Source organism: Ambystoma mexicanum, chromosome 9 (assembly GCF_040938575.1).
Source record: "Ambystoma mexicanum isolate Mex_15411 chromosome 9, UKY_AmexF1_1, whole genome shotgun sequence".
In the NCBI taxonomy this organism is placed as follows: domain Eukaryota; kingdom Metazoa; phylum Chordata; class Amphibia; order Caudata; family Ambystomatidae; genus Ambystoma; species Ambystoma mexicanum.
Genome location: NC_090931.1, coordinates 876,169,305 through 876,182,545, shown reverse-complemented (window position 1 = coordinate 876,182,545; position 13,241 = coordinate 876,169,305). Strand labels below are relative to the sequence as shown.

The 13,241-nt window shown below is 44.3% G+C and overlaps 1 protein-coding gene across 1 annotated transcript in view; it reads left to right on the top strand.

Annotated features, from left to right (window-relative positions):
- Nucleotides 1-6,965: 6,965 nt before the first annotated feature.
- Nucleotides 6,966-13,241, top strand: part of COPS8 (COP9 signalosome subunit 8) — a 248,396-nt gene continuing 242,120 nt past the window's right edge. Inside the window, exon 1 of the mRNA XM_069615984.1 lies at nt 6,966-7,137. Within this exon, the coding sequence (XP_069472085.1) occupies nt 7,060-7,137 (78 nt within the window). The 5' untranslated portion in view covers nt 6,966-7,059. The remainder of the gene's footprint in view (nt 7,138-13,241) is intronic.

The following is a 13,241-nucleotide window of genomic DNA, read 5'->3' as shown; positions in this document are numbered from 1 at the left end:
CTTGTACACATCATGATGTTGGGGTAATTGCTACATTAATTAATGTTTTACCCTGCACAGTAATAAAATAAAGTAACTGACAATTACATAAATGTGTCCATCGGTTCTGTACCATGGACATTACTTGTATATTTTCGTTGTTTTTTTCATGACATGTTATGTTGTGAGGGGAAGAGGCCACATGTTCACTGGGGATCATTTCTTCTTGGGATTGGCTGCACCTCATTTTAGGTAGGTGGGGCAAATTTCTATTTTTGTCAGAAATGTTAAAGATACAATCAATGCATGCCCACTTTAAAGCTCTACTTGAGAATCATCAGCCCTGTAAGACATTTAATGGCCACATAAATGAGATTTTTGGTATATGCATACAATATGATACATGCAAAACAGTGCAATAAAGATATGTTTTAGTGTGGTACTTCATAACAAGGGTTTTCTTCCTTCTAATAACTGTGAAAGTGAGTATTCAATGTACCATTCTCTGAAGGAATTATCATTCGCAGTGAGGGCTGTACAAATGTGCTTAGTTTAGAGATCACTGAGACATGTGTATCATTTTGAGTGTTTTGACCTGAAGAAAATGTAATCAAAAGAGGGGATGAAAGCTTCCCTTATTGACCAGAAGACATTTTATGCTTGACCTTACTATGGTGCTGATGGTATTACGTCAAACCATGTTCTGGATGCATGATGTCCTTGAGGTGTGCTCAGTTCGTAGCAGTTGCGGGTGCTAATAACCAGATTATCATGTTCGATTCCCTCCTGCTGATAGCTGTAGGGGATTCTGGCAAAGCGCAGCCCTCTGACAGAGGTGTCAGATCCAGGAATTGGCTGTGTGAAGAATGAGTGCTATGAGACACAAAAGTAGAGGTTGACAAAAGGATGTCCCTACTCCAAGGGATACCAGATTGGTGTGAGATTGAGTGTTCCCCTTGTATGTAGTAAATTGGTAAATAAGGAATGCATTATGAGAGAATTACGTAAGAGGTATGGTTGTAAAATAATTAATGCAACGCTAGGTACGTCAAAGTAGATATTCAACATTAACGACAAAAGTAGGAGGGAAAGTGTCCATTGTGGATCTACTTTATAAAACCGAATCCCAAAAGCTTGAATTACAAAATTGCAAAGCCCACTTGTTTGCATTTTGTAATTCAAGCTTTTGGGATTTTGGTTGTTTGTTCCCCGCTGGGCATTTAATGAATGCGGAGGACACCCCTGCAGCCCATAATACCGAACTAGGGGAACGGGGATCACCACCGCAACCCCTGCTCTCCTTGTTTGGTATTATGGCCTTTGGTCTTTTCTAACAGGCCGAATGTGCACTAAATGTACATTCAGCCTTTTTTCTCTGTATTTTGTGAGAAACCTGTCCATTGCGAGGCCATATGCAGATTTGTATTTTATTGTATTTTATTGTATTGTATTTGCTACTTATAAAGAGCAGCATATGCCCAGATGCATCTTGGTGCTAACAGACACACACAAAACGACAAACAGAACCAGATTGTATAAAAAAAGAAATGTTTTCAGGGAACGTCAAAACTGACTATGGTTCTCCGTATCCCGCAAGGAAAAAGGAAGTGAGTTCCATAGCTGGGCAGCCACAACAGAAAAAGCTCGACCCCCCTGACTCGAGCTAATCTAAAATGTGGCACTTGAATAAGATGGGCTTCCTGTGAGCGAAGTGAGTGCCCTGGAATATAGGGACAAAATACATATTGCAAATATTGCGCTCCCATACCATAAAGGCCCGGTGCACTAAACACAAGGACCTAAATTGAATCCGTTTGGATACAGGGAGTGAGTGATGTTAACTAAGAACAGCAGTCATGTGGGCCAAAAAAGGAATGTGGCGTTTTCCCAGGGAAGTGCGCTCAGCCAATTAGGTGGCTGGAAACATGGGTGTGAACTACCAGTGTGTGTCTGCGTTTTTCCAGCCACCCTAGACCCTTGACCGTGTGCCACCATCTTGTTTGTGTGGTGGCAACAGTGAGCCCCTCTCTGTTTCCTCCCCAAACCCTCATCCCCTAAGATATCCTGCACCCCCTAAACCCTCCCTTCTGTCCACTTTTTGCCTGCTGGACCAGAGTACTCCATACTGCCCTCGGCCACTCTCATAGAAATAGAAAAAAGATGGGGTGTCTTTTCTATTTCTATGGCTGTGGTCATCATAATTTTTTTATTTTTTATGGGAGATTGGGTTTGCGCACAATGCACTGAGTCCATCTGACGAAAAAAAAGGAAATAATAACAATTAGCACCCATGGTGGGGAATCTAACCAATCAGGTTGCTCAGATCGTGGGCCGAATCCCATGACCCAAGACCGCTGTCATGTCCGATCACACATCCACCACCCGCCAAGTCTCTTGTGTTCCCCAGTCTCACTCACGTACCCAACAGCAGCGGCAGCGGCTCAGCCGGAAACAGGGTTTTCCAGCTGGTAGACCGGGATCCTTGCAGCCTTTTCTACATTGGCAGTTGCCGTGGCGATTCCCCCATGCTCAGCGGCACTACACAGGCGTTTTGAAATCCTCGCGTCACGTGATCAGGAAACCAAAGCAGCATCACGTGAGGCAACACCAATCCCTGTCTACATCGCGGGACACGTGACACGCTGCCCGCGGTCGCGTGACCCGCGTCATGTGATTTTCCTCGCATTCAAATGGATTGAGCAAACGCGGAAGCAACGCTTCACAGCTGCTTCCTCGGAGGACTGTTTGGCGTTTGGTTTTCTCTTGCAATTCCTGCGTTATCACGACCACGGAACATTTACCTGGACTGTCTTTGGTTCATCCTTGGATTCAGGCGCAACTTCTTGTTTTCTGGAAATCGACCTCTGGCCTGTTTACTGGACACTGAATTGGACTTCCTTGGCTCTGGTTTATGTTTTGGCTTTCGACCTCGGATTGTGTTCTGGACTGATCACGAATCAACGATCTTGCTCTATAATTGGCTCAGGTGTGTTCTCAGAGTGCCACAAGATCTTCGCCAGCCTGCTGCTCCTGCCGGTTACTTTCCTGCTTCCATTCTCTTCAGAGTCACTTCCCGTTCCCATTAGGTAAGCTCCTGGTATTAACCCTTTATCACACTGAAGTACTTCTCACTGTCACTGTGTAATATAACCATTCCTTGCCTTGCAGTGGTTGGAGGGTTCTTCCGGCGTTCCCGGTTCCAGGCTGATGACACTCTACACCTGTGGCCTCAAAGATTGCACGGGTAGTGGTTTTCCTTCTACCCGTGTGGTACTTGGGGACGGAGGTTCCTTCTATCTGCACGAACATCAAGACAGAACAACCACCTTCCGAGCAACCTGAAGGCTGCCCTTCCCGTGTTCCGAGGAACGTCAAGGCTGCCCCTACTGCCCTGCCATCTCCCCCACACACCATCTTCTCCCACCATCCAGTCACAGTCCCCTTTCCTCCCCACCCACTCACCTTATTATTTTCGTGCCACCGCTGCTCCAGCCTCCTGGGCTGTTACGGAAAAGGAAGAGGAGCTCCGTATGGAGCCCCGCCTTCCAGCTCCATGGTGGCCACCTTAGGTGATCTTGGACTTTTCTCTATGACCTTCACCTGAGGGGGCCTTTTATGCCTCCCATTCTCCCTCAGGTGTGGGTCATTAACCCTATTAGCCTGCAATTCTTTGTCTCCATTATAGTGTATGGACCCCACGGTTTGCTCTGACTGTTGTTCTCCACTCTAAGAAAGGGGGGCAACCATCATGTTGAAATGGCCCCACATGAGCAGTGACACATCTTTAGCCAGCCCTGAATCAAAAGGTTCTAAGCATGACTAACAATGTGAAATAAATTGCAGAGTTTTTGGCAGAAGGAGGAAGAGCATGAGAGATTGGGAGAAAGGACGTGAGAATCATAAGCAGCAACACATTGGGCAAAGCAGGGGTGACGGGGGCAAAGTGAGAGAGGGAAAGAATAACTAGAAACTTCAAGAGTAAATGGAGAGGGTAAGGGGTAAATTAGGCCCGGTTGGGAGTGTAGCAGGGACAGGGAGTGTGAGTGGAGGTTGGCAATTGACAGGCGTATGAAGTGTGCACATGACTCGGAGACCGAGCAGTTAGGCAAAGTACATTTATTTGATTTTGTATGGTGCCTATACACGGGTGTTTCCAGGCGCCACAAGACAAGATGGGGTTGGGGGCATGGGAATCAAGAAGTAAAACAATAAAAGCGGTTATATTGGCCTTGTGACAATCCTACCGTGCAAGTGCATCAAAAGGTGGTAAGTGCAAGGGGCGGGGGCGAGGGAGAAGTGCAGGAGTGGGGTGTCCCCAAGAGTGGGGTGCCAGGCAAGTGCTGGGTAGGACAAGGTGGCAAATGCCAGGGGAGAAGGGGGAAGGGGAGGAAGTGTGCGGTGAACAGGGAGGACCAGTTGGGCTAGTTCGGGAAAGGGGGCACGAGTGCAAGTGTTGAGAAGGGATGCTGGAAGGACTAGTAGGGGGTGGTCAGGCCCCTGTATGACTCTGAAGGGACCAGGCCCCAGTCGCAGTGGCAGATGGAGATTTAGCATAGGGTTGAGGGAAGGAAGAGGAGAAAAGGAAAGTCTTGAGAAGTTCCCAGAACTTTAGAAGAGGCGGTTCAAGTCTGAGGGGGGAGGGAAGCTGTTCCAGAGGGCTGAGCCAGCCGGATTCAGTAAAGAAAAGACATGCACACTAGAAAACGAAATATAATTTGTGCTAGATTCCCCTTAACCTTTAAAATGTGTGACTGCACAGAGCACAGCATGTTTGGCTGCAAATGTTGCTGGCTGCATAGGAAAGTGAGCGATTCCCTGGCTGTTTCACATGTCAGGTGTGCACATTCAAAGTATTTTCTAGTGGGCACGTCCTTTCTTTTTTTTTTTTACTGAATCCTGCTTAATTATCTGTGTTTTTACAGAACAGCCAATGGTCTTTAGTTTTGTAAATTCACAAAATATATCTTGTTTATTGAAATATTAGAAATGGATTATTGTGTCTATTTTAGGATCCTGTCCCACTGCCAGGCAACCATTTTATAGATGATAGGTGAAAGTGAACACATGACAGTAAGGTACGTGGTGACATCAATCCAAATAGGCGACTAACTAACTCTTTTATTCTGCAGCTCTGACGCTTCTTCCCTTGTGTCCTGGGGCTGGACTCTGAGGCAGCAGCCCATGGAGCCATTCATCAACTTGATATCTAAAAATAGCAGTAGGATCAAACACCTAAATCTGTAGGTGGTAGGAATGCCTAAAGAGCAGTAACCTACCGCCTAAATCGGTAGGGTCCCCTAGTATGTAAGTGACTTAGAGACACTGATATTTATAGACTGTTATTTATGTTCATTACCACATGGGACCCTGATGGTCACGCTAGTGGAGTGCTTTTCTGTTTTTTTAGTTACATTTTTCGTGGTTCGTTGCTGCTGGCAGTTCAGTAAAAGAGTTTAATGCAAAATCACAGCCTCTGTTTCTTGACATAAAATTACATAACACTTTTTTGGCTAAATGCATACCTCTCACCTCCCATGCTTTTGGCTGGTGCAGTAGCTGAGGCAGCTTTTGGGGTGAGGGGGTAGACTATAGGGTGCCAGCGAGAGGATGGGGGGCACACTGCCACTGAGCGGATGTCACAACCCTTGTAAGCATCTCTCTCACCTGCCCAGCTCCCTATCCACCAATATAAGTCAATGGGCTTTCACCCACCCAAAAATAAATCCTGCGGGTCACACGTTGATAGCTATGCAAATGGGGTGGACCCAATGAAAGTCTGCAACGTGTGGAAGTATGATTAGGATGATTATGCGGCTAGGGTCGTCAACTGTCCCCTATTTTGCGGGATCGTCCCGTATTTGTGGACTCTGTCCCGCAGTTTGCAGAGTGGCTGTGCGGGACGCAGGTTGTTTTGACTTGCTTTGTTCCCTGGAGTGTGACTCTCAGGAGACAGCAAGTCGGGGCAACCTGCGTCCAGCACAGCCACTCTGCAAACTGAAGTGGCTGTCTACACACCACAGCGCTGCCACCTACTGCTGCCTGCAGTTTTCTTTCTCTGGGCGGATCCTTTTATGAGCCTGCAGGTGGAGCTGCTGCTGCTGTTCCAGGCTTGTTGTTCACGTTCCTTCTACACATGTCTTCATTCCAATGCTAAAGCTTTGTTCCTGGGGTCGTGATGGTCATGTTTGCAGTTAAAAAACGAGACCATCACCTCCCAAGGACAAACCATTTGCATTGCAATTAAGCCAGATGTTAAGACCCATTAACAAATTGTTTAAATTACAAATGGGGCGGGGCAAACGTGAATGGTGCTGTGACATCATCACCGCCTTGTGGGCAAGTGTCCTGCAAAAGGATCTCAAAGAGGTGGCCACCCTATATGTGGCTGGTAACTGCGCAATCTTATAGTGATGTTAAACTAGGGCATTTTGCATCCTTGTTTCAAACGTTTGTTAAGGCCTGTCCATCCTCCACTGCAGCACAATCAAGAGAGGTCATGCAGCGTTTTGTTTTTTAGCCATGCCTTCTTGATCGATTAAAGATGATTTCAACTACGGTGAAATGAAGGGTTGAGTTATCTTTTTTCCCTGTGTAATAGCGGTACAGGTGCTGGAATTGATTACTTATGTATTTCCTTAAGAAATGAATTAAGCATAAACAACAATCAATTCGCGCATGTGTGTGTGTTTTTCTTCTGCTCAGTTGTACAGATTTTGCTATGTTGTCAGAAGGTTCCATGCTATTTTTTATAAATTAAAAATACATGTTGAAAGTAGCATTTATATTTCGGTCCTACTGGCATACACGTACTAATCGATTAATTAATACAATAGTGGACTAATGTCTCTAATTTTCTTTTCGATGTTTAACACCCTTACATTGCGCCAAATAATTCCATGAGCGTCACACAGAATTGTAACCACATGCACCGGAAGTATATCTGACGTAACCATAGGCTAACATCTGAACGAGGCTTGGAACACACGTTTGTTGTTCATTGACACTGTTCGTCCCGGAAGCGTAATTGTTGAGGTAGGCAGTGCAGTCGCTGCAGTGCTTGCAGCCGCGGCGCTGGTTACGATGCCGGGTGCAGTGATGGCCGAGAGTCCACTGAGCTTCCGGAAAATGCTGGAGCAGAGTGAGGAGCAAGAGCTGGAGGTATTGGCATATGCCATGATACATCCTTATGATGGGATTCCCCTGAAACGCTGGGTAGCTTAATGTTCTTGTTTTGTTGGCAGATGAATGAAACCTTAGCAGCCCATGTTTACACTTTTGTTATTGAACCCCTGTCCCCCTTCTGTCTTTCCACCTCTTGGGTTCCGTGGAAGGTGACTGGGCTAACTAGGAAATAAGCGAGGCTGCCCATTGAACTTTGAAACGAATTTCCTTATGACGCTTTTAAAAATAAGAAAGTAGGAAAGTCAGACAGTTGACGTTGCACGTTTTATTTGAAAGGCAGTTTCAGGTCTGTTAACCACTTCGTAAATTGTAAAATGTCACTCTCTTCAGCTATACCAGCATCTTCTCTCACATGGCTGTCAAATTTCAGATAGGTTTGCTGGACCTTAGTGGAGTGCCATAATCATTTATGTGGTACTACTCGTATCACTTACCAGTAATCTTCATTACTCGCACTCTTCCTCATTGCAGTAATTAACTTTTTTTTGATTTAATGGTTAAAATTCTGTTCAACCTTTAACAACATAATGAAGCTACAGTACATAAAAAAATAAGGAAATAAAATTAGTAAAGGAAAAGAAGGTACACATCTATTAAAATAACTCCTATAATAAATTCATCTTTTCATTTGCATAATAAATAAAAAAATAAAAAGCACCTAAAATGAAGCTAAATTTACACTCGACTCTGATCAACACAAGACTTAAACCACTTAAAACAATTCAGGTTTACATTTTACAATTGAACTACCTGTCATTTCCTTTTAGGATTATGCCAAAAAAAGATGAGACAGCGTTGACAATTGATGTGGTAGAACCTAAGAAAAAATAATTCCACATACATACTGCGTAGTGATTTTGGTCCTTTTGAAATGCTCACAGCCTAATGGGTTTTAATGCCTCACATACAAGCAGTAGATGCCTCGCTGTCTCTACCTGTGATTGATCGTTGCAAAATCTACAGAAGGCTGTGTCCGTTGTTGTCAGTCCGTATCTCAAAAGGACCGCCTTTGTTCAAACTAAATTCACCCGAAATCTAAGAAAAGTAGATTGTACCCGTTTAATGGCATTAATTGATGTATGGGACTAATGTTCCCTGTTTTTTATGGTTGTATTTGAGATGGCTCAGGGATGGGTAGGCATGAAATTCTGCAATAGTGTTAGCCAGTCTGCTGCAAATGGTGCCTTCTTTACTTGATCTGGGTTGCCAATAAGATTTGATATAGAGCATCACGACTGACTCAGTCAGAAGGAGTTGCGCCAGCATCTTTAACTCCAACAAAGGACAGGGTCCCCCCCCCCCGATCCAAGGCATAAATTAGTTTTCAAAATTTGATTAGCAGAGTTTTCAAATTAAAGTGTTCTTGATTAGCTATGTTTTATATTAATGTTTTTAATGTCACCAGAACGTAATTGTACCCAAGATGTAAAATGAGCATCAATACAGCATTTTTGTGTACTGCTGAAGTAAAACATTACTGAGAAGAGTCAGGCCTTGCAAATTCTTTAAAAGTCTGCTAGATATGCAGGTCGAGTAACTTAGTTTACCTACTTGACCGCAAAAGAAATGCACTCGACACATAGCGACGGATGACAACAAATGTAAATGTGCTTTCTGTAAAATGGTGCATTTTATTTGACATTTGCTGCAAAGTAAATGTTACATAAAAGTTTCAAACATCTCCTGCAAAAGGTACACGCCCTTCATAAAATCTACTCGACTATGTAAGCCCTGGATTAGTGTCTGTAAAAGGTTAGCCACATGAAGGGACACGAAAAATAAATATGATCAAACGGCTCTGAAAACAGTTTGGCCAACTCCCTCCTGCAGGTGCTAATATATAATGTAATCATAATCCTAGAGCAAAGCAAGCGCTGGAGCAGAACTACAGTGTAAGGTATTGCAGTAGATGTACAGACTGGATAAAACTATTGATTACTGCTTTGTGTAAATACTAGTTAGCTTTGTGTATTCATTTATGTAAGAGGAAACAAAGTAAGATACTAAGAGTGGCTAGCGTAGCAGGCAGAACTGGGCAAACTAGGTGGAATATTATAGTTTGCTACGATCTCACTTTCAGGCTAGCTGGTAGAAAGCAACAGGGTGATGAGACAGAATGTCAAGGAGTATGGGATCAGCTCATGGGTTGAGCACCAGTTAAACATGTGTATTCAATCAGCAGGTCACAGACCCATGTTTACTATCAAAAGCCTCTGGCCTTGTGATCATGTATATTTTCAAAGGTGTTCACTGGTCAATATGATGCATCTTACCCAACAAACAGAAATTACACTATTAGATTTAGATACACTAACCTGAACTTTACTGTAATGTGTTGAGAAAATGCAGTGTTTTACAGTAGCAATAATGTAATTAACTGTAATTGCGTGACTGTCTTTAAAAATCAAGTCAAAACATACTGGTCTTTGCCAGACAGGACATAAAAGTATAATTCCGATTACCTCCTTGTTTTCAATTATTTGAAGAAGAAAATTAATTCTTGCCTGGCACTCCTGCCCAGGCCTGTCATGGTGCAAACTCCCAAACCTCTGGAGCTGATGGGCCTACCCCAGTCACTGGCACCCTTAAGGGCTTATCAAGCCCCAAGAGGTGGTCCTAGGACTTCCTGGACTCAGTCCTGGCGCCGTTGGCGCCAGGCTCATAATATGTGCTAAATTGCATGGGACTACATACACAGCCTAGTGGGGCTGAGTCTTTCTGTCTACCCTGGGTGTGGCTGAGGGATTACTTTAACCAAAGATTGCAGGGTGTGGTTGAGGGACTACTTTACCTGGAACTACTTGCAAGGCTGTTTAAACCACACCCTACAGACAGAACACGCTTTGCGTTATTCTGCACTCCTGCAGCGTAACGCTCACCGTGTCTGCTTAGTACTTGAACTTCAACAGCCATGCCGTCTGGAGATCACGATCCATCGGCACCTGAAGAGAACAGGAATTAGTACAGCAATTGAGGCCTTACCTGAAGCATTCCATCCAGAGACTGTGCTGAATACATAGACTTTGTGGTCTAGCTTGATCATAGACTGCAGAACCGTAAGGCAGATCGAGCTAGAATGGACACTCGGGTATTTGTGCGCCCAAAGGAAAATGCTTCCAAAACCAACGACGTGTCCGAACCCATGCAGATTGGAGGAGTGCGAAGGCCGCTTTCCAAGGCTGAAAGACGCAAGAGAAGGCAACAACCGCTGTGCTTGTATTGCGGGTCAGCTGGCCATTTCCTCTGAGAGTGCCCAGTGAAACCACCCAAGAAAGCAGTAGGGGTCACCGCCAAGGTTGAGGCAGAGCCAGAGCCGGAAAACTTCCCCGCCCGACAAGCGTAGAGGTCCGCTTGTCGAGAGAAAAGAAGGACTCCCAGACCTCGCACCTAGCCATGCCAATGATTCTCATAAGTCGCCAACAGCAGAGCATATATCGACAGCGGAGCCATCAGTAATTATATGGCTCAAGAATTGGCTACAAGGATGAATCTTCTCTTTGCGAAAAGGCAACAACTGACTTAGTCACCACTGTTGACGGAACAGATATTAAAGTTGAGGCCGCTTCTGAAGACCTTTGGGGCCCACCTCATATGTTGACCACTTATAATATTCTTGGTGGCCATATGTTCTGTTTTGCGCACATTTTTTTGTGTATAATGATTAATTTGTTGATGAATTGTTTGCTATAAATTTGTAATAGGTTTTTGCCTTGTTTTTTTATCTTGTACCTATTGATGTCTGGTATGAGTGGGTCAATGTATGAAGAATGAGTGTGTATGAATGGTTGGATGAGGGTATAGTATGTATTGAATGAAATTGTTGAAACTTCTGTGATCTTAAAAATCTTTTTCCTGCTATGTAAAATTATTGCCCGAGTGCTGATTAAATCGTGATTCAATTCACAAAAATAATGAATGTATCTAGTATAATAAAATTCTGGATACTACTTTTTTGAAATTGAAGCCTCTGGATCTTTCCGAGATCAATACTTTATTAATACCCTAATGTGTCTTTCAGTAACATATTCCAGAAGGATTAAGCCAACACTTTTTTTTTCCCCCCCCCCCATAGACCATACGACTGTCAGATCGACCTTATACCAGGTGCACAGATTCCATGTGGTCGAATCTATGCGCTCACTGAGCCTGAAAATCTGCATTTAAAGTATTTAGACCAGTACCTGGCAAACGGTTTTATCCGCCCGTCCAAGTCCCCGGTGGCCTGACCCTTATTCTTCATGCCTAAGAAGGAAGGAGACCATATGACTTGTATCGACTACCGCGCATTGAACCAAGTCACTGTTAAAAACCGTTAACCTTTGCCTCTAATTCCTGAACTATTGGATCAAGTTAAAGATGCTAGAATTTACACCAAGTTAGACCTCCGAGGAGCATACCACCTGGTACGAATTAAGAAAGGGGACGTATGGAAGACCGCCTTCCGTACCAAATACGGGCTATTTGAATACCAAGTGATGCCCTTTGGCCTTTGTAATGCCCCAGCAGCGTTTCAATATTTCATGAATGACGTCCTGTGAGAGTTGATCGATGTCTGTGTCGTAGTATACATTGACGACATTCTGTTATACTCCCCTTCTGAACAAGAACATGTGAAACACGTACGTGCTGTTCTGGACAAACTTCGGCAACACAGACTATATGCAAAACTAGTGCATCCCATCACCTCTTTATTGTGAAAGAATTAATGTTTTCAATGGTCAGAAGAGGTGGAAAAAGCCTTCCCAAACTTAAAACAAAAATTAATCTCGGCTCCAATCTTGATGATTTACCTTACGTGGTTGAGACCGACGCTTCCAGCTTGGCAGTGGGAGCAGTCCTCTCGCAAAGAGGCCCTGAAACGGGTGAATTCCACCCAGTGGTCTTTTGGTCACGGAAATTCACGGCACCAGAACAGAATTACACCATTACGGACAAGGAACATTTGGCCATCAAGGCAGCCTTCAAGGCTTGGCGGCATTATCTCTTAGGAGCAAGGCACACCAGTACGGTAATCACAGATCACCGCAATCTACAGTACCTGAAGATGGCGAAGGCACAATCATCTCGCCAACTCCGATGGGTGTTATTTTTTGCTGAGTTCGACTTTGTAATTACTGACCGACCTGGTTGTCGAAATGGTAAGCCGGATGCCCTGTCCCGTATAGGGGTAGATGATGAACACACAAACCCCGACCCAGTGCCCATCATCCCTGGATGAAGAATCCTAGGAATAACAACGTCTCTAACATTAGATGAAATCCATCAGGAAATCGCGCATCTCATTGATAACAACACTCTGCAGGATTGGCCAACCAAAAGTACTCACCACTCAGTCTTTCAGTGACGTCTCTATCTGCCCAGAAAGGAACTTCAGGAAAAGGTCATCTCAAATCACCACAAATCACTGTTAGAAGGACATCCTGGAATTGCTAAAACCGAAGCCAAGATCAAGCAGCACTTTTGGTGGCCAACATGGCGTAAGGACATCAAGCAGTTCGTACTATCATGTGGAGTTTGTGCACAAAACCAGGCCCACAAGAAGAGGGCACCAGGCCTACTGCAACCACTGGATATTCCACCTACACCTTGGCATACATTATCTCTTGATTTTATTACTGAGCCCCCTCCTTGTAATGGATTTAACACCATTTTAGTGGTGGTGGACTTGTTTTCCAAAATGGCCCATCTCATTCCACTGAAAGGCTTACCCTCCGCTTCAATCCTGGCTAAAGAATTCCTAGAATAAATAGTCCGAATACACGGATTTCCTTCCATCCTGATTTCAGACCATGGCAGTCAATTTATCTCACGCTTCTAGAAAAAATGTTGTGAGTTAGCTGACTTTCCACCAGCCACCATCCCCAAACCGATGGTCAGACCGAGAGGACCAACCAAAGTTTGGAGCAATACCTAAAATGTATGTTGCACCAAACGGAAAGCAGCTGGAAAGATGTTTTGTGGATAACCGAGTATGCCTATAACAATTCCTTACACTCTAGCACTGGGCAGAGTCCTTTCTATACAATATATGGGATGCATCCATAAACCTCCAATCTTGACCCGCCTCATCTTCTGGAAAT